Raw genomic sequence first — 22,777 nt, 5'->3', positions numbered from 1 at the left:
TATTCGGAGCTTTTCGTGGAAATCTACCGATTTGGGGGAGAGTCTCAAGTTTAATTGCAAAAAATATAGAATATTTGATATCATTGTGAAATAAGATGTAAATGTAAGATGCAAGCAGTGTGCAAATATCAAAAGATTAAATATTTCATTTAATTCCAAGCATAGCAAGCAGTATTCCCACTAAAAATTGCATTAAATGTTCTCAAAAGTGTGCAAATACAAAAAAGAAACCGGAATAAAGTGCAGGCCATAAAAAGCAATTAAACAATTATAAAACAAAAACGAGGAAAAACACGTTCTCAAGTACAACAAAATCCAGCAGCAAAAACAACAAAGAAAGCAGCAGCAGAAACAACAACAGCAGAGAGTGGAACGGCCGCCGCAGCAGAAGTCAATCCAACAACAGCTGCTTACAGTTGGACCAAGCAGTGCTCTGCTGCTGGCTCTGCTGATCCCCCCTGCATTGCACACAGAAATCCATGCATGAGGCCAAGAAGCAGAGCTCTCTCTCTCTTGCTCTCGCAGTGGTCTGACTAAAAGCGCCGTTTGACGGAGTTTTGCCGGGTTAGTGTTTTTGTTGTTCTTGTACACCCGATCCATTCTTATGTTGAACACATGTTGAAGGCACAGCAGCAGCAAGGCTGAAGGCTGAAGGCAGATGCCAGAGAGAGAGGGACATCCATAGGATGCACAATAGTGTGGGAATGAACTGAAAGTGTGACCAGCTTAATCAGAGTGTGTGTAGCCTTCAATTTGGCAAATGCTTATTTGAGGAAAAATGCTCACATTGTATTTCACCCGCGACTTTGACCTCAACAGAGCATCAGCCAACATAAGAGAATGAAAAAAAAGTACGATATTTTTTAGTTGGCAACGCTAAACGCACGTGAGGTTTTTCAATGTCGACCGCACACGCCCCCCTACGCCGCTCGCCCTTAAGCTGCATATGCACATTCCTCCACTCATTCACAGGCCCGCCCACGCGGCACAGAAGGCGGAAGGAAGGAAGGAAGGAAACGAGCGTAAATAACCGTAAAAGCAGGGTTGAGACCCCAGACAGGGTTGGAGGAGATTTTCGATTGGGTTCTGTGGTGATTTTCGGGGTCGTCTGCCACCAAATGAGCCCCAAAGGCAGGCAGGAAGAGAACACTAGAAAGCAAATTACCGACAATTTTTCAACACACACACACACACACCACACACGCACATGTATTCTATGCTGCATAGATAAATGATAGCGTTTGACCTCGATCATAGTCATTTGCATAACTTTTAGCTTTTGCACGTGGTGGTCTCCCAGCTGAGGCTAAACTAATTAAATCTCTAACCACACGTACACACAGACTGTTGGGTGGGTGCGGGGGTGCTGCATATTCAATGTTAATCTAACATGCAAAGGTCAATCGGCCATTGAGGCGCCCCGACACACAAACATACAGACAGACTCGGCACACACACAGTTTGTCTGTTTGAGGCTGTGGCGTTGATAGACTACATAGTGAATGGAATTGTTGCTGCTGCTGCTGCTGCTGTGACGCGCAAACCCAACCCCAAAGCAGCGTCAATCAGTCTGGTACAATGGTACTAATCATAAGTATTTCCAGCAAAAAACAAAAATACCTTTTTGTAAAAATATTGATTCGCATATTCATTTATTCCATGTCGGGACTAGGAGTGTCACTTATTTGTGGTCTGCAGCCCACTGTACTCTTGTTGCACTGGCGCTTGCACCTCACTCTCTCCTTGTGCCAGGCTTTCGCCTCCTCCTCCTCCTCCTCCTCCTCCTGCTTGCACTGCAGGCTGCATGCCCACTCTTCCCACTCGCTCGCACACTCGTTCATTTCGCCTCGCCATTGTCTGACGTCGCTGCTAATCAACGCTCGCTTATCTAGCCAACTTGTTCGCACTGCTTGCGCCTTGGCCTACGAGAGAGGCAGAGCGAGAGCGAGAGCGATAGTGAGTGATAGTGTGCGTTCTCAAGTGCTTTCTGTATGTGTGATGTTCTCTTGTGCTTATCAATGCGCTGCTTGATAGGTCATTTGGAGTGACAGAGAGGGTGCTGCCGTGGAGGAGGCGGCCCTTGAAGTACTCTGTCCGGTCTGTGTCGGTGTCTGTGTGTTGTCCATTTATGTGTTATGCGAATCAGAACGATAGTAGTTGAATGTTGTTGCTGTCGGCAGTGCCTTTCAAAACGTCAAAACGCCATTGAAATTGGATATTGACACGTTATGTTGTGTTTAGCAGTCCGTGTGGCAGCAATTCGATTACAGAAGCACAGCGAAACCGTCGCAGCGAATAACACAATAACAATTATATTAATAATAGCAAGCACACACAAACAAGGCGCATTGTCAACGGAATTTGGTTACAAAACAAACTCTAATACCCTTTCTGTTTGATAAAATAACAATAACAACAAAACTATTGTCAATTAGTCGAAATCTGATAGGGATTTCCGCTTGAATTGAAGGATCAAAACGCCTTCAAGTAAGACCGACCAAACGTTTTGAACATTGACTAAAACAAGGTCACCCTGTACCCTAAACTAGCTGACCAGAAATTGTATTGGCAGCGTATTCCATATTCGGTATATTTTCACTTACTTTCCACTTATAATTTTGCCCAATTGATTTGCATAATTGAAATTCAATTGCTTGTGCGCTGGCAATTATATTGAAATTGTTTGTTTCTATAAATAGTGGCGATTACAACAACAAATCAATTGTGTAATCCCCCTAAGAGAGAGAGAGAGAGAGAGAAAGTGGAAAAGCGGACACAAATCTCTGCCTGATAAGAAATACACACACACACACACACACACACCACGTACACAAATACTAATACACTTATCACACAATGATTTCCTTTATCAAAAGCTTGCACTTATTTTCAGTGCTTTCTTCTCGTTGTTGTTGTTTATTTTCCAGCGTTATGTAATTTTCCTAAAAATATCAGCATTACCAAAGTTTTTGAGTATTTTCTAGGGCTTCTCCCGTGTTCTAATTGAATTTTCGAATGACTCAGAGTTCGAAAAGCACTAAGGCTAATCAATAATTTGTCAAATTATGATGGTCCCATTCCTCTAGCCAGAAGGTTCCTCGCTCTCTTCAAATTGAAGAAATTCTAATTGGGGGTTTCCGCTGTTTTGCGGTTGCTGTTTCCTCCCTCTCCCTCCCTTCCTCTCTCTCTCTGACTGGGGCTATACCTTCTTTGATTTACAGTTGATTTATTCACGAACCACACATATGAGTGCGGTGTGTGTGAGGGTGTGTGTGTGTGGGGGCTTTATTTTTAGCTCCTGGCTTATTTTTAATTATTGATTTTCTCTCCCGCTCTCTGGCAAACAAAATAACACAAAAAATGAATATTTTTCTTTCATTTCACTTTCTTTGAAACGGGTTTCTTGCCGGATTTGCATTGACACTGCCCGCCCCGGGGCTGGAGCTCAATTTCGTTTCTCTCTGGCAACAAGTGTTAATTTGGGAATTCCTAAATGTTATGCAAGGCAATATTACGAGAAGGAAAAAGGAGATAAATAAGTTAGAATATTAAAACAGCGACAGGCGGGGATACTGGCCACCATACCATCGAGGAGCAGGAGAAAACTTGGGATTCATTGGGGTTTTCTGTGAAATATTTAAAGATAAGAGTGTTTTAGTGTTGAAAATCCCTTGTTTTAAATCCCTGTTCTGTGTCTATCCCCTTGGCACTCTCTCTCTCCCTCTTTCTGTCCGTCTTCATCCCAGGAAACCGGTCAATGCTGATCGTCTTACAACAGGACCCCAGCTGTGCTCAATTCTCAGTCGATAGCCTTTTCTCACATGTTGATTCATAAAGAAATAAGGCAAAAACACAGTGTATTTTTGCAATTTAAGAACCACAACGGAGAAGTGGGAACCCGTTTGGCCAGCAAAAGAAGGAGAAGCAGCAAAAGCGAAGCGAACGACCCCAAAAAAAAAATATAGAGACAGACTGACGCTCAATAAAAAACTGTTAAAAGTGGGGAGCCATGAGATATACACCAGAAGTAGAGCCAAAACAGCGATCGATCGCTGGGACCACGAATGGAAGGAGTTATATGTACATATGTGTAGGCATATGTATACATACATCCATCCATCGACACACACTCGTGCAGTACTTATGAACCAGTTTTGCCCGCAGGATATTAAGCCATAAAAACAGTCAAAGCAATAACAAGAAAAGCCATGAGAAATGGAGACGTAAAGAAGTAGGGAATACCCTACAGAAACTGAGATGGTGGAGGGTATACGGTCGAGGTCTATCATTTTGGTTATAGCTTGGGATCAGGTTTGGGTTCTTATTATATCCATATGCCTCCTCCTTTTCGGTGTAGGGGAGTCCAATTGAAATTTGCCTGCTTCTGTGGAGCAGGAGACGGAAACGGAGAGGGAGGAGAACTTGTAATCGAAGTCGAACTCGAACTCGAACTTGTTTCTGCCTCATTTCGTCGCCTGCTCTCTGTGATCTCTCCATCTCCCTCTGTTGCACTCGATGGTCCTACTCTGCTTCTCTTTCTCTCGGAGCAATTTAGTCTTTAATTGTTATCGGCGGTTTTTACTCTGTGTTTTATTTTTTACAACAGCGCTTAACGGTACAATTATCGGTCGAGTCGCTCGAGTCGGTTGTGTGTGTGTGTGTTTATCTCTCTCTCTCTCTCTTTTGCCCTCTCACGATCGCGTTCACTCCTTCTGTGATTGAGCGCTGGTACTCTTTCTGAGTGAGTGTTGGTGTGTTGGTGTTGTTGTGTTGGTGTGTGGGCAGATAAGATTTTCTATCCCGACTCCCGTTTGCAGCTGGCAAAATAATAATTTACAAGCAACAAAAACTGATATTAGATGAAAAGTAGAGAATCGAAAGACCGACAGACAGAGAGAAGAGGAGGAAAGGGGAGACAGAGAAATCGGGGAGAGATTGTGAAGTAGAAAGACTAACTAATAATTTCCTGTTAATGGTTTGGGCGGAGTCTATTTCTACAGGGAATCGAGCCCCCCTGTTCTCTACCAAATGAAAATTGCTATATGCCACCATATAATATCCATAAAGATCGTCGATTCATCTTGTCTGTAATGGGGGGATATTTGCTATGGGTATGTTATCAGCGAAAAAGATCTTAAAAGTGGAATGTAAAGAAGGAAGGCACCCCAAAAGGTCGCGCCGAACTCTGAAGAGATTTTCCCAGAAATTATAGGGACAAATATCTGTATTTAGATAACAGGTCATGTTGATAGTCTAATCTTTTGTGCCTGTTTGTCTTTGCATTGGGCACTATTTGCCCATTTCCATGTTCTTGGGGAAAGATACGGTGCAGTTCTATGATTCATTCTTCCAAAGACGGAATTGATGGCTTTAAGCCTTATTTGGGTCATCCTCCACCTGACATTGAACCCAATTCTGGCATTATGAAAAAGATCTTGCATTGGGCCACACCCCAACAGCACTGCCAACACGAGAAATGCAATAAAGTAAAACCTTTTGTCTTAATCAAACGAACCGAGTATTCGCCTTGTCTGGCCCTGAGTCATGAGTCACTCCGTCGCCCTCCGATCCGAGTGGTTACGCCTGGGCGAGCGCTCTCGCCTCGCCACTAGGCCCGCTCTCTGGTCCCCCCCAGAAAACCTACCTGGCCTAGACAAAACTTCACTTGAGTCCACTCGAGAGTCGACTCTGCACTCCACACTCGACTTGAATCGATTCTTTGTGTGTTGGCACTTTATAATGCAAAAAAGTTTCTGTGTCATTGTCCTGTCGTTTCTTATAAGCTGCCGTGGTAACGCCCACTTGCGGCATGACAATTTTATTTTAGACGGGCTAAGACTTGAGCGAACAAGTTTCTAGGTAAACTTTTTATTCAGGCAAATGGTGGAGAACAAAGGATATACGGGTACAACATATTGAATGAAGATGAAGATAAACTGTGCGACGATGAAGCGCTATGAATATTGTCCCCAGTCCTTGGGAGATCTAACTTGGATGGGGCCTTGGATGTTTCCAATCATTCAAGATATGAGCCTCATTTTCGTTGGAATCATTTAAAAAGATACTATCTATAGGTTAGGTTAGGTTATGGTAACCCCGACGGCTCTCAGAGGGGCCACGCATGGACCCATCAGAATGGGGGGTATAAACCATTGCGGGAGTGCCTTTGAGATTTCAAACACCTCAAGAATCGGGGTGCTTCTGTAGCTGAGGCAGACTAACAGTCTGAAGTCCTTCCGTAGAAGGTGCCATAAGTAGTGACAGAGTTTTCCGTTGCCTTCTTTGCACAGAGTTTTCGAGGTTCCTCCGGATTGCGATATTCCTCCACCTACTCTCGGGCTGTAATCCGGCGTTCTAAGGGCTACAGCCTTAGCCAGAAGGTCTGCTGCCTCGTTTCCTTCGATGCCTTGGTGGCTGGGAACCCAATAGATCGGCACCGACTTGGTCGTGCTTGGGGTGACCCCCCGTCAACGAATAGGTTTACCACATCGTGTGCTCGTTATAGGAAGCTTATATGACAGCCTTCTATCAGGGTCTGCGGAGTACAAGCCCGCTGTTGCTTCTCCGTCCATCTTGGAGCCAAAAACGAACACAATCCATTACACTTTTACTTGAAACACAAAGAAGATCCCATGTTTTCATTAATCATACAACAACAAAAATTGTCTTTCCATTTATTTTCAACATTTGGAGTGCTCTGTGTGTGTGTGCTTTCTGTTCCATACGAAAGCAAAAGCATACAAAAAAATAAAAAAATAGTCCGAGTAGCAATCGATTTTACAGTAAGAATTTCAGCACAGACTTATAAATCCCGTATTTGTATTTTATTTGTTTTGTTTTTGTGTTGTAAATTGTGCCGATCCAGTCAGCAGAATTCAAAATTAAATGTTGCGTAAATATGTGTCAACCTACAAAGCGAAAGAGGAGTACGTGTAAGAGCTATCCGTGGGATACTTGCTTATATGGGATAGCCTTAGCCTTGCCTTAAATCGAAACCTTAATTGAAAACTCCATCAGATACTAATCGATTTCCTTCTCCGTGTGCTTTCCAGTGGCGGCGGCCCACCGACGACAATTGCCGGTCCATCTGTTGGTAATGTGGCCAATACCACGACAGCCCTAGCCGGTGCTAAGAGCTCAAGCAATAACATGTATTCCACCCGCCAATCTGTAAGCACCACGACCGGTGTACTTATGGTCGGACCAAATTTTCGTGTCGGTAAAAAAATTGGCTGTGGTAATTTTGGCGAATTGCGTTTAGGTAAGTACCCAAGATCCTCCCCCGATATACATATAATCCCCCAATGTTGTGTGTTCGAAAGTGATATCGAAATCGATTCCATTCCATCGTCCATTGGTTATCGATTGCGCTGCGGAGAGGCTGCTCGGAGAGCTTTCAAAGGCCATCAAATCTAAGAATTGGTCTCTCTTGAAAAGCTTCCGTGCCCTCCCACTCTCCCCCGCCGGCCGCAATAGCTGTAAATAAATAGCAAATTAAGTTTATGATGACTCAAAGCCGAGCTTCTGCCTACCTGTCACCCACCCACCCACGCACATACACCCTCTTCCTTTCCTCCTACACCCTCTTCCTTTCCTCCAGCACCCTCTTCCTTTCCTCCTGCACCCTCTTCCTTTCCTCCAGCACCCTCTTCCTTTCCTCCTGCACCCTCTTCCTTTCCTCCTACACTCTCTTCCTTTTCTCCTGCACCCTCTTTGCATTCCGCTGTCTGTTGTTTTCCTCCCATCCTGTTGTTCTTCGCTACCCTTCCTGCTGTCCGCTGCTCCCTTCCTGCTGTCCTCTGCGCTTTCCCATTTACCTTTTTGGAATGCAAGTAATGTCGCCCTGACGTTTTCGATACCCTGGCAGAGGGTATACTGGTTTTGAGGAAGGCTATCCTAGGGTAGCTAAAGCTTCGGTCCTCGGAGGTAGCGCTTCGTCCTTCCAGGCTGTGGCCTGCCCGGCCCCTGCCCCACGTTCCTTTTCTTCAGTTGGCGACTGTTGCTGCCAAACAGTATTAACCACAATGAGAACAGTGGCTTTTTTTGTTTTACTCACGAGAGTGCCCACCGTACAAGCAGCAAACAAACAAGCCAACAAAAACCATGCCATTCCATTCCGCCATCTGTTTTCTTGGCGTCGTCGTCGTCGTCGTCACTTTTGCTTTGTTTGCTAAATGCGCTTTTATAAAGTTGTTGCCTCGCCCCGCCCCCCCCGCACCGCCGTACCCCTCCCCGTCTGTGCCCCTCTTTTTGTATTTGGGGCCTGCCACTTCCTTTTGTGCATTTGCTGTCACATTGCCAACAGGTAGCCCCCACCTCCCAGCGAAGCAGTGCTGCTAAAACTGTGGGCATTCCTGCCTTAAAGGTACAAAATTCTTGGAGAGTCGCATGCTTGGAAGCACACTCTATCAGTGCTTCTTAAACCTCTGTACAGTTTACACTCCCTCTCTCTCTCTCGCTCTCTGTCCCTCTCTTAATTGCGGTCCCCCCTCTTTAAAGCTGGAGCCGCACTTTTTCTTTGTTCTATCTCTCAGGCCGCTCATTTTGTTATTTGTTTTGTTTGCCCTCTTTCTGTCGTTCTCTCTTCATCTTTTTCTCTTATTTGCATTTTGCGCGGGCATCACACACACACACACACGCACACCCATACAAATGTGGTTTTTGCATGAATCATTCCGCTGGAAAAGAGTAGACAATGCAGAATGGCGGAGATTGGAGAATGGAGAAAAAAGATACACAGAATACAAAAAAAGCTGTTTTTAATTGGATTCATTTATATTCTTGCTAAACGATAGGGATTTCTTTAGCTATTTCGCAAATAGGAAATCCCATACAGTTTTAGCATCACTGCATTGTCGTAGAATGTGCTAACGGCGCGATCGAAGCACTGAGACTGCTTGCTTTTAACTGCTTTGGGCGCTCGCGCTCGACTCAAGCAGAGCCCTCACAGCCCGTTCATTCAATTTGAATCGTTTTCGATAAGAGGAGACCCGTACCCGTACCCGTAAAGTCGCATTAATAAACAAATCTAACAAATCTCATCTAATATTATACCAACTGTAGCCGCACCTCACGCTGTGACGTTAGTCCAACGTCCGATTAAATTATAGACGTTTTCTGTGACGTCACAGAACACTTGTTATTTTCTTTTTCTTGTTTTTCCCTTGCTTCTGATATCATTTTTATTAATTGTGCTCTATATATATTTCCCCCCATTGTGTGTGGTGTGTGTGTCTTTGTTTGTTTTCTTTTCGCTTATTTCCCATTAAATCCGATTACCGCAAAACGCTTAGATAAAAGTTGCGATATTTTTGGGGGATTTTTTTTTTCATTTTCAATTTTGTGGGGAATTTCGATAAATTGCAATAAAAGTGACAAAAATTGGTTTATTCTTTCACACGCTCATTTCGCTATTTTGGCATTTCCCAATTTTTAATAAAAGAAATAACAGACATGAAAAAAGTCAAAGGAAAATCATGAAAAACAAAGAATGTAGGTGGGTTTTCTTTCTCTCTTTTTATGGGCGCTTTGCGTGGGCGTTTCTCGTTTAATTTGGGAACTTTTCTCAGTTTATTTCTGTTTTCCATAGCACGCCCTTAAAAAAGAAATTGTTGTTTAGGGTCGGGGTCTGCTCTGTGTGTGTGTGTGTGTGTGTGCTTTTTATGGAAAACTTTTGTTCCTATTCGGCGGCATCTACTTTTGAGGTTGGGGAGTTCGCTCTGCCTGAGGTTCATTTATTATGATTAATGATTAATATTGTGTATTGCGTTAGGTCATGTTGTTTGAGAGTCACTGGTGTACGGAATGTGGTTTTAAGGGGATTGTAGTGGTCTTCCTTGGAAGTTTTAAGTGGATCAATGCACTGCTTTCAACAGTTTTAAGAAACCACTACAGCCACTGGTATGCACTGCTTTCCTTACTGGCTTTCGGTATTTTTCAATGCATTTTCAATGGAAATTGTTAATGTCCGTGCACAGCAATTAAATAAAACGATTTTGAATGACAGTCGCCTGTCGCCACATGCTGTTGCCACTCCCGTTTCACCACCCCCCCCTCCCTTGATACTCTATAAAATATTTTAAATGCATGTTTTTCACTCATTCTAAGAAATTAACAAATGAAATTCTTTAGGCTTTCTAATCTGTGGTGGGGTTGGTGGGTGGGTGGGTTGGGTGGCAGGAGGGCGTGCCAAAGGGCGTTGCTGGGGGACAACGTCGTCGTCTATATGTAATCAAAGTCATGCGGCATTCTCTGACACTGTGTGTGTGTGCTGTATACACTCATAGGTGTGTGTGTGTGTGTGTGTGTGATGACTCTATCAACGGTTTAATGTTCTGTCTGTTGATAAGCACTGTACCTCTGTCAAACACCCACCCACACCTGAAAACACACACACACACGCTCAGTCGCTCACTCACTCACTCACTCGCTCGTTGAGGCACACGTTTCAGTCGCTCTCTCACACTCTTCCACTTTACGCTCAGACTCATTCAGAGGCTCTCTCTTCCATTACCTCTCCAGTCTCGCCCTCCCACCCACTCTCTTATGACATAATTTCGCACATGAGCGAACTTGTGATACCCTCGCAGAGGGTATGCTGATTATGAGCAGATGTTGGCACTGCTTGGCAGAAATTGCATCGGATCATAAACTAGCATCCAATCAGATTATTGCCTCTTATAGCTGTAATAGAAATCATAACGGTATCAAACGCTTCGGCACCCGATGCTTTAAATCTCTGCTCTTCATCATTGACATCGTCTGTCTCTGTCAGTGTGTCTTCATCGTTTACCGTTGCTTGTGTCGTGTGTGTTTCGTCACATCAGCATCAGCAACAAAAAAAAAACAAAAAAAAAAATAAATATAAAACAAAAATGCAATTCCCAGATTGTATATATTTCTTTTCGTCTTTCTCACTCTTCCTCCGCCCGACATAGGTCGTCGAATGTGTTGCTTTGGTGGGCGTGGCACTGCCGAGAACAGTGGGGCAGGTAAAGAAAGTGTGCGCGAAGAATGCATGCCGTCTCCCGTCTTGAGCATGAGAATTGTGTGCGTGGGAGAGGGTCTCTTATTCCTTCTCTTATTTTTTGCTTGAAGTGTTTGGGTTTTTTTTCACCCCCCCCTCGAATGACGATTTATCGTACCATGTTTCAATTCGAACTAACATTTTGCTCTCCTTTTATTTTCAGGAAAAAATCTTTACAACAATGAACATGTAGCAATAAAAATGGAGCCTATGAAGTCAAAGGCTCCGCAACTACACTTAGAGTATAGGTTTTATAAACTATTAGGATCACATGGTATGTTAACTATTTATTAAATCCAACCTCAACACCTTAACACCATAACAAACAAACACAAACCCCACTGAAACCCCGCCCCCAATGCCGTCGTCCTCTTTCGTAATACTAATAAAACCAACAGAAAACTAACAATTACTAACCCCCCCTCGAAAGAAATCCCTCAAGAAAGAGCCAAGCCAAAGAGGTACAGACTGTACGGCTGCACCGAAACGAAAATGCCAGATAACACCAAGCACTCTTGCTCTACTACTTATCTCTCCCTCTATATATCTATTTATCTACATAACTATATAACTATACCTCTCTGTCTACCTCCTACTAACCTAAACTCCAAAATAAAACAAAGTTTTGCACCGTTACCACCACTACTTGATTAGTTGTACTCTCGTGTAACGATTTGCTTATCATTTTCTGTATAACACTCTTTGGCTGTGTCCAGCCAGTGTTATACGCCGTTGAGAAGAATGAAAATTACGACGAGAAGAGGAAAAACATTAATAGATTTTCTCAAGCATATTTTCGGAGGTCGGTCGCGGTGCGTGAAGTGAAGTGAAATTTGACAAAGAAAATGATTAATAATACGTATTGCAATATACAGTATTGTATAAATATTATTGTGGCTTTCTAGCTACTGTTATACCCACCAAATGTAAAAACAGCTCCAAAATCACTTTACTGCTAAATCTCTATCTCTCTATGTTATATATACATTTGTATATACTCTATATCTGCTATATATACCGATTTCTGAACTCTTGTTTTTTGCCCTATTTTTGGTTAAATCTTTTTTGTTTTTTGTTTTTTTTTCTTACGTTACTTCCTTTTCTTGTTTGTTGTTATTATATATATACATATATCTTGCTCTCTGTTCATCAACAACAACTATACTCTGCGAAAACCCACCCTACTCCAAAAACCCGAAAACATATATTCATTCGCAATGAATAATTGAACAAAAACCGTTAATAAAATTGAAATTCAAACCCGAAATTGATCATTATGCGCTGCTCTCTGTCTCTATCTCTCTCTCTCTCTCTCTATATATATATAAATATATCGATCTCCCTGTGTCTGCTGCAATCAACCTCAACCACAACCCAAAACCGAAACCGAACTGATCCGAAACTGATCTGAATCCAACCTAAAACTGTTGCATAATACATTGTGATGGCATGTTATATACGAAACCCCCTCACACATCAACCACATCATCGGAATGGTAATCGGAAATGAAATCGGACTGGATCGTAATTTGGAAATGGATTCTATCTTGTACGCCGTAACGAAATGAAACGAAATGATATGAAATGAAATGAAATGAAACGAATGTCCAGCCGAATCCGCCCCAGATGGCGTACCACGCATTTATCACTTGGGCACTTGCGGTGGCCGTTACAATGCCATGGTTTTAGAGTTATTGGGATTGTCATTAGAAGATCTCTTCAATATTTGCGCCCGTAAATTTTCACTTAAGACTGTATTGATGATAGCAAAACAACTTGTAAGTGTGGCATTCTTCAAACAAATGGAAAACTATCAACACAACGAAAGTGAATTCTTTTCGTATTCTTTGTATTTTTGATGAGGAATGAACGGATCATTGATATCTTAATGTCCAAGCGACTGCGTTGAAAATTTGTTTCATAACCAGTGTTTGACAGTATCCTTTAGTATTGGAAAACATCAAGCGTTTTAAAGTTCCTTTAGTGAAATCCGTTCAAAACTCATCAAAAAAACACAACGGATACTATTTTTTCTGGAATTGTTAATAACATTATGAACCAAAAGTGTCTCAACGGCTGAAAGTTAGCTTTCTCAATGGTTTTTATATAATTTGTATGATTTACGAAACTGTTATAAATCTCGTAGAACACACGCAATGAACGTTAGTCGAGTTTTTAGTTTATTGTAGATAGAATGACAAGAAATATCGTAAGAGTAATTTGATTCAAAAACTGCATACAATTCTTCTTTGTTTTTTATCTTAATTTTTTTTTTTTTTTTTTGGTTGTAGCTACCATTTGTAACGATCTTTAAAGAAACTTATTCTAAAAGCATGTAAATAAGCGTCGTATATACATAGAAAAAAGTACACATTTAAGGCATACCAGCAACAGATATAATTCCTTGTAAATAAAACAACAACAGCAAAACAGTATGTTTCGAAATTGAACTTTGCCCAAAGCATAATTAATACACAAGTTTAGTTGTTTACTTAAAAATACTTTTTATCTCTGTCTTTCACTTTTGTTTTCGTATGCGCTGCGCTCTCCCTCTCTCTCTCTTTCTCTATGATTATTTCTATGATCGAAAGTGTATATAATTTAACCAAAAAAAACTACTAACACAGTTGCAAAAGATTGCCCATCGAAATAGCTGATTGGAATATCAATAATCGAGTTCAGAGAGACGGAACACCTCCAAAACTGTTATACACACATACACACACACAGACCACACACCCACAGCGACAGCAACAGCAACACCCCAGGAAAGCCAACTACTATAATATTTAAGCGTATCCTTAAGCACACTCAAAGAAAATTGTTGAAACCGTTGACAAAATCTCAATATTGTGTTAGGTTAGGATTTTAGGTTAGGCGTTGGGCGAGTTCTTCTTGTGCTTCAGTTGGGGTCGTCGAGCAGCAGCAGGCTTCCTCGTGTATATGCTTCGAGAATCTCTATTTTTGTTGTTCTTGTTGTGTTTAGCACAGTTACTTGATTGTATATTTATTCTCTCTCTTTCCCTATCGATCAAATAAAAGGTGGTAATATCGTAAGACGCGCTAAACTAACCTCCAAACCATGAGCCGTATCTCCATCGCTCTCTCTGTCTCTCAATCTCTCGCTTTACACATCTCTCCCTGTCTCTCTCAATCACGCTCTCTCTTTCTCGTTGTGTCCGACAACTCGCCATATCAAACAAGTACAGCTCCCTCAAAAACAAAAAAGAAAAACTGTTATATCAAATGTGAAATTTTGTATCTCTCATCTTTCTTTCTTCTCTCTCCCATCTCTCTCTCTCTCTCTCTTTTTACGTCTCGCTCACGAATTTTTGCATAAATACAACAAAAACAACAACAACCGAACAACAAATCGAACATCAAAATCTTTTGTGCGCTGTCCAACACTCAAACCACTCGCTCGATTCCTTGCAAATAAAAAAATAAACCAAATTTCATATGAACCAATCAACAATCGACCAATCGACCAACCAACCAAACAACCAATCATCCAACGATTGTTGGCCAATAGCAGAGGGTGTACCAGAAGTATATTACTTCGGCCCATGCGGCAAATATAATGCTCTTGTTATGGAATTACTTGGTCCATCACTCGAAGATTTGTTCGATATTTGCGGCAGACGTTTCACTTTGAAGAGCGTACTACTGATAGCTATACAATTAGTAAGTACAACCACAAACACAAACAAATCAAATCAAATCAAAACAAAACCAACAATCGCAACAGCAACAAACGCAACAACAATCAGCAAAGTTTTCTTTAAGCACGCACATAATCATATTCTCTCACAACACTGGTAGTCAGGCCAAAAATTAACCAACACTACTGCTAAGATCAAGACGAACACTATTCTATTTTATGTTTGTGTGCGTGTGCTGGGCTTGGGAGACTGTATGTGTGTGATTTTTCATTAGGGTTAACCGTTTTTAAAAATTATAATATTTACAATATTTAGTTATTTTTTTTTAATATGATATTTTCCATCACTAACAAATTAGGTCGTTGCCTCTATTTCGCTCTCGCCCGCTCTCCCTCTCTCTCTCTCTGCGACTCTCACTCTCTTTCTCGCATTTTTGTAGACGCCTGGTTGAGGTTTAATTTTAATTATAATTTGTTTCTTAAGTTGATTATTCGCCTACATTATTCAGAGATTGTCATACACTTAAAATTTGCCTTTTTTGTTTTGTTTTTATAGCCACCATAGTTTATAAATTTACCACGAAATTCAGCAAAAAAACCAAACCACAAACGTTCATTGTAATATGATATAAAATTTGCATGTCTACATACGATTTAGTAGTTTAAAATAGACATTTTAAGTTGTTAATCTATGATTTATCAGAGAAATCAATCAATCGATAAAAAACCAAAATCAAATCAAATCCGTTGCCATCAAACAGCAAACAGTAAAAAACAAAGCTAGTTGAGACACTGCAGAAAATCTAAGTAAAATTTAAAAATAAATTGTATTTTGTGATTAATAAAAGAGCAATCCATAATGGTTTCAAGATATATTATGGATTGCTTCTATTGAATTATCGACAACAAATTCTACTTTAGCTAATTGATTTTCTTTCTATTTTCCTGTGATCACCTTCAATCACCCAACTCCAAACACTACAGCTCCACCGGATCGAATATGTTCATAGTCGGCACTTAATATATAGGGATGTGAAACCAGAGAACTTTCTCATTGGCAGAACGTCAACAAAACGTGAAAAAATTATACACATAATTGGTGAGTAGTCGAATATTAATTGGAAACCCTTATAACGATCGACTTTCGTCTTTTATTTAGATTTCGGTTTGGCCAAAGAATACATTGATTTAGATACAAATAGGCATATACCATATCGGGAGCATAAGTCCCTAACCGGCACCGCACGCTATATGTCAATCAATACGCATATGGGGCGTGAGCAGTCGCGACGTGACGATCTGGAGGCATTGGGTCATATGTTTATGTATTTCTTAAGAGGTTCACTGCCGTGGCAAGGCCTTAAGGCTGATACACTCAAGGAGAGATATCAAAAAATCGGTGATACGAAACGTGCAACGCCCATTGAGGTCTCTAAATCTCTTCTCATTTTGAAGTAAAGATTTCTAATGGCAATTCTTTTCCTATAGGTGCTCTGCGACGGACATCCGGAAGAGTTTGCAACATATTTGCGTTACGTACGGCGGTTAGATTTCTTCGAAACGCCCGACTATGATTTTCTGCGAAGACTGTTTCAAGACTTATTCGACCGTAAGAACTACACCGACGAGGGAGAGTTCGACTGGACAGGGAAGACAATGGTAGGTGGTTACCATTCAACCCAATTATTACAAAATCAAAATCCTAACCATGCACTATACGTAAGTTTTCATTGAGTGCATTCTAACCAAGGACACCACAGACACCACACATAGACACACGAAAAGATAACTCTGCCGAATTCTAAAGCATCGATATCATAATTTAATTTATAGGAGACATAGTGCGAATGCAAACCTTTAGATCAGATCAGAGTAAATATATATATAGATGTATACCCATAGCCCATAAAAAATCCAAGCCCAAACAAGGAACCATCCAATTAACTCAAAAAATCATGTTTGAATTATGGAAAAGATCGATCAAGAGCGGACAATGTAACTAATCAAAAAAATCAAAGAAATCCATCATCACGATCGCCAAAAGAATGAATAATCCACATCAATACACAAGCCGACTGATTATCAATCTTAGGACGTAGAGACCAATCAATCTGAAGGCTCCATAACCATTGCTCAGCTCTCTTTTTGATGCTGCAGAATGAGAAGCAGATGACGATCAGTTTGTTCGAAAGTTCCATTCATGTATTATCTTCTTTGACCAAGCAATATATATTTTCTATTCGAGGCCGCCCTCTTCCTCCCAAGTTACGGACAAAGTTAAAAAAGCAATCCCATAAAATAAAAACTATTCGAAAATGTGTTTTATCGTCGTTGTTCCTCTTACACTCTTACACACACAGCAATTTAGATATTTCTGTATTGTTTTTAAGACCAAGGAGCAGCTGGATCAAATGAAAGTCATTAAGAATGCGCCGCCGTCGCATTTGGCCAAGAACAAGTCAGATAAGGTATCAGAAAAACAGAAAGAGATATCGAAATCAGTGTTGCATAGCCATGTATGATGCTCAATCGCTCGCTCGCCCGCTCAGTGTTGGTAAATGCTTGTATTGTTTGCCTTTGATATTGGTTGGTTAAGCTAGCGTAAAATTAAGCATAATTGATGAAACTAACTTAAGCAATAACTTGATGCCATTTTTAACAGCACTTCTCTTCTCTCTTGAACTCTTTTTCTCTTTTTTTCGGTTATCAACACCGTTTCATGTCCGTGTGCGTGTAACTCTCTATGTGTGTGTTAAAACCAAAAACTCGAAACTGCATCATCTATATATATATAAACATATATAATACAAATAAAAAACCCAACTGCATCCCAAAAAAAATCATTGACACACGACAAAAAATAACAGTCAACGCCCGTCGGATCTCTGCAAACTGGCCATGAAGTCATCATTTCACCAAATAAAGATCGGCATAATGTTACGGCTAAGGTAAAGTATACTTATATACATATATAATCCATATTCCAGAACAGAAACCAAACCTTGTGCCACTCTACAGTATACAATTATACATATGTCTCTCTGTCCCTCTGATGGAAATGTAACTTAATTTCGTTTATATACTCAATGGTTGTAAGACAAACAACAGTTACCTTTGTTTAAGTATAGCTTTAGCTGATTTTTCTCTCTTTGGTTCTTCTTCTTTTCTATTCCATTCTAACATTTGATCTTTAACTATTCTTCTTTTTCCACCCTACTCTCTCAAACGCTTTTGTTTTATCCTCCTACTTTTCTCTCCACACAAAATGTTGCCATTTACGTTCTGTACAAACCTATATACATGTATGAGATTCCTATATCTATAGGATGTTTCATATTTTGATTTTGATGACGATAATGAGAATGAGAATGAAGAATATATCGTACTCCAGGTTAGACGTTGTAGACTTGAAAAATATCTCTGTACTGGTTAGTGTGAAATGCGAATCTAACCAATCAACATACTAGAATACGTCTGTGTATAACAGATTGTAGAGAGTAATGCTAGGATCAGAAATGGCTTTCGTCTGCAATTTGTTTTAATTTCTTTTGCCAAGGAATTGCTCTGTTGCCTTTCAGGGGACTGCCAGCTTGAAAATGCTCGTGTCGTATTTCAACCTGGCAACACTGAGAGTTGAACTAACCTTACTTCTGTGTATTAGACCTGCTTGAATCGATTGATCGCTGGTGAACGGGTCTTGTAGTAGCGTTGCTCTCTCACACACAACTAATTCCGCTCTACTTTCCTCTTTGTTTGATGAAATTTTGATTTTTTGTTGGCTTGACTTGTCTACCATATGAAATAAGTTTATGTTTTTGGTTTTTGGTCCGGTGATAACTTTAGTTCCAGCACATTCTTGACTTGCTTTAGTTTTATTTAGACTCATACACACACACACACAAAACATACACACCACAAAAAATACTTTATACAAATTAGAACTGTCTCTTTGTTGTACAGTAAAACCAAAAAGAAAATGTATACCAATCGAAAATTAATTATTGATAAATTTGCATAAATCCGTTTCCAACAATTGCTCGCTCGCTCGCTCGAAAACCGATCCGAAAACTGTACCCAAACAAAAAACCAAAACCACACAACTTACCTCCAATCCTCCACAATCAACCATCGAACCGAATCGAATTGAATCGCATTGAATCGACCACCAGACAAATGCCAAAGGAGGTGTTGCTGCGTGGCCTGATGTGCCAAAGCCGGGGGCAACACTGGGCAATCTAACGCCGGCCGATCGGCATGGCTCAGTGCAGGTAAGTTCGCTGCGACAACCGGCCAGTGTTGTACAACCGTTTTTCTTTCTTTCTTTTCCGTTTACTCTGTTCTGTTGATTTCTGTTTTGTCGCTCGCTCGCTCTCCTCCGCTCTCCGCTCTGTCTTCAGTCTGTAATTGTATATAAATAATAATGTACCAAGATGTACAACAACTCTGTAGCAAGGACAAAACGTGTCCCAACATCTACGAACATAAATACATAATACATACATATTTGCATTATCGCCTCATTATGTTATTGAAGTCTTTGAACGATTGTAATTTTGTACATACATATACCCGTATTGTATATCCTATAAGTATATCTATCCTTATCTATTCATTGAATTACTCGCAGACTGTTATATTTTTGGCCTTTTCAATTCTAATGTTTTCACTTGATTTACTCTACATTAGCTCAACAAGGTACTGAACAACAATCTCTCTCTCTCTCTCAATCTCCTCCCAACGTGTGTTATTCCTAATCTAATCCTCTCCACTCTAGTTTACTCCACTTTTGTTCGGTTCGTTTTGGTTTCTACCCACGTTTCGTTCGTTCTCTTCTTGGGTGACACTTTTTCTCGGATCTTCCTCTAGTATTTTTTTTTGTTTTCCTTGATTGAGGATTCCACAACGAAAACTGCATGAGAGATTTTTAAGAAGATGAAACGTGTTCGCACCTGCATGCTGTGCGCATTAACCAACACTGGTCTAGCCGTAACTGTACTTGTCTGCATGTCACACCACCATGTCACCACTCAAAGACCACTACTTAGAAGCTGCATGGCTGCACCTTTCACACACAGAAAAACACACTCACATAATCGCAAATCAAATACAGTCATAGACTTAAGAATTCGGCGCCAGAGGATTTCCATTTGTCATAAATCAGATACCGATATATCTATCATTGGCATGCCCTAGCCTTAGTATTGGAGAGTCCATTTTTGATGCATCGAAACAAATTCGAAACAAACCACCAAAAACTTATTACAGAGATTGCCCGAAGATTCGAGCTCCGACGATGATAGCCCATTCGATGCTTATTATGAGAAAAGCGACGACGAACCGCCCAAGAAATAAAAACAACAATCAAAGAACCACCTACCACCACCACTACTACTACTTCTTCTACTACTACTACTACTACTCTACTTCTTCTACTACTATTACTCAAATACAAACGAATTTACCCTCCGAAATATGCCCAACGAGTTTCCTATTGTTCCTAAGCGAGAGGTATTTGCTATATTAATGATGTCTGTCCTGTCGTCTACGTGTGTCCTGTCATTCATCATCTATGTGTAGTAGCATCTGTGTGTGTGTGTGCCTGGACTTGTGATGTGCAAACGAGCTCCGCTGCTGAAAGGCAATCTCTGTAGTAGGTACAGTAGGGGAAATTCATGACAGCCATTGATAGTTAATCGCTCGTTTGCAAAGGATAAATCCCTCAAAATTTCCCACACGTAGTCCAGTTTGGTTTTGTAGAGCTGTATAACAGTTTTGTTTCATGTGGTGACTGTACCGCGTTCTAAGTCTGGTTTTCGTTTAAAATGTTTTTCGATTAATGATTTCATTTTTGACTAGTGCTAACAATAAATCAAAATAACGACTGTAAATCGTCCAATAATGTATTATCACCAGTTACTATATATATATGTATATATATCCTTTTTAAATATATATATATATACATATATACTATGTGTATGAACTATATGTTTAGTACAAGAGTTGATGAAATGCGATGACTAATAACACATATTTTATGCATTATCTTTCTCTGTTCTGTGTCCTTGTTTCCAGGTTGTGAGTTCGACGAATGGCGAACTAAATCCGGACGATCCCACGGCCGGACACTCAAACACGCCCATCACACAGCAGCCTGAAGTCGAAGTTGTCGATGAAACAAAGTATGTGTCGTTTAAGTGATCAATTAATCGATGTGTCGATAGATAGACACTGTTCTAAATAGATGTATCGAGCGATACACTGGTGAACTAATGTTATTCAATGAGAATTCATTAAAATATGCATCTCATCTGATCCAAGATAGTGATTCATTATTTGATGAATCTATCGATGAATTTATGGATATCTCACGTTATTTGTTCGCATACTCATTGATCGGAATAGCGACCGATATTGTACGTTCTATCGATACATTTAGTATAGATTTCTACGATAAATCGATTGATGGATCAACTTAATTAGTGAAATTTTTGTTGCTTTTGTCGTTTTTAATGCGCAACTTCCGTTTTTCCGTTTTCTCTTTCTCTCTCTCTCTCCCTCTCCACAAATCCCTAACCGCATCCACCACCAACTCCAATCCAATCCACTCCCCTCCCCTTCCCACCCATATCCCCCGTATCCGTATCCGTGTCCATATCCAATCTCGTTTCTGTCCCTTGGTTAACTGTCTCCAGTGGTTCCTTATATTCCAGATGTTGTTGTTTCTTTAAACGAAAGAAGAAGAAATCGACGCGCCAAAAATGACTAGACGGTGTACAATGTAGTCCGGAACGCGAGGCAGTCACCCTGCTGCGCGCCACTTCACATTCAAACTCACGGGATAGCGTATTGAATAATCCGAGTCAGGATTACATCCAGCAGGCAACGTCGCAGCACACGCTGCGTTATCCTCCATCCGCGTCGATGCTGACGCCCACACCAACTACAAACACACCGACACTTCCGTTGTAATTTATATAAATATAAAACAAACACCCCACAAACAAAACATACAACAAGAACAGAGAATGCAAAAACATAAATCAAAACAAAACAAAAACAAACAAAAACAAAAACCCCAACAAAACAAACCGTAAACATTTAAAACATACACTAAAACAGAGTAAAACAAACAAACAAACAAACAAAATGAAACAAGTTTTGATTAATTAATGTAATGATTGTATTTTATTATTATTTTTATTATTTACCAATTTTGCGTTTATTATATAAATTATTATAATTATTAATTATATTATTATTAATTAATGCTATTACAAATAAAAAAGAAAACAAAATTCAAACGTAAAACCGAAATAGAAACAAGAATCCAAGAATCATTCACACAAGCAGCCAGGCAGCTCCCCCCTACCGCCTACCGCCTACACCCTTCCCTCCCATACCCTCCCCCCATCCGCAAGCGTCGGTGGAATCAGAAAGGAAACCCTCTAAACCTATCCACAAGCCCCCATTGCTCCTAACTGCAGGAACACACACATACACATACAACAAAAAGAAAACCACTTAACATATTTATATATATATACATGTATGTATATTTAAAAGAAAAAGGAGAAACTAGTGCAGCATCATTAAATGAGAAAGAAGAGAATGTAAGGAAGGAAGGAAGGAAGGAAAGAACAGAAAAGTAAATGATAAAACCATATTTATACGCAACCAACAACAAATTGTAAATTATATTGAAAGAAAAGAAAGCGAAAATAAACTTCATTTTTGAAAAACTATTCAAAAGTAATGCATATGTACGCGGATATATAGGAAACCGAAAGCAACTTATATACATAATACGTATATATCAAATATATAGTATAAATGTATGCCCCTCTCTCTCGCTCTGGCACACGCAGCAGTTAAAGTACTCCCCAGAACCCAGAACCCCTAGCCCCAGGTCCCATCCGAATCGATCGAATCCGATCCGATCTGATCCGATCCTCCCCATCAGCGTAGGCAGCTCTGGTTTAGCTCTGTTTTTTGGATGCACTTTTCTAATGCTAATCTATGTACATACATATGTACATATATTTACACACGCGAGCAGATATTTTGAAATATATACACTCATCTTCACA

General features: G+C 40.4%; 1 protein-coding gene across 18 annotated transcripts; it reads left to right on the top strand.

Moving 5' to 3' along the window:
• The first annotated feature begins 234 nt into the window (after nt 1-234).
• On the top strand, nt 235-21,711 carry gish (casein kinase I gish). Of its 18 annotated transcripts, none has more exons than XM_033376517.1 (13): nt 235-564; nt 7,053-7,261; nt 11,190-11,300; nt 12,638-12,804; nt 15,672-15,786; nt 15,847-16,115; nt 16,176-16,346; nt 17,078-17,155; nt 17,555-17,635; nt 18,013-18,078; nt 18,857-18,955; nt 20,763-20,869; nt 21,383-21,711. In XM_033376517.1, the coding sequence occupies exons 2-13, from the start codon at nt 7,150-7,152 to the stop codon at nt 21,450-21,452; spliced, it is 1,446 nt and encodes a 481-aa protein (XP_033232408.1). In that variant the 5' UTR covers nt 235-564; nt 7,053-7,149; the 3' UTR covers nt 21,453-21,711. The 18 variants fall into 18 exon arrangements, with proteins under 18 accessions (XP_033232408.1, XP_033232409.1, XP_015037911.1 ...); XM_033376518.1 differs by lacking the exon at nt 235-564 and adding an exon at nt 6,766-6,782; XM_015182425.2 differs by lacking the exons at nt 235-564; nt 12,638-12,804 and adding exons at nt 6,789-6,932; nt 14,562-14,710.
• The last annotated feature ends 1,066 nt before the right edge of the window (nt 21,712-22,777 follow it).

The sequence above is a fragment of the Drosophila pseudoobscura genome, chromosome 2, assembly GCF_009870125.1.
Source record: "Drosophila pseudoobscura strain MV-25-SWS-2005 chromosome 2, UCI_Dpse_MV25, whole genome shotgun sequence".
Taxonomy (NCBI): domain Eukaryota; kingdom Metazoa; phylum Arthropoda; class Insecta; order Diptera; family Drosophilidae; genus Drosophila; species Drosophila pseudoobscura.
Note: the sequence above shows the minus strand (reverse complement) of the source record. Positions and strands in the feature narration are given on the sequence as shown.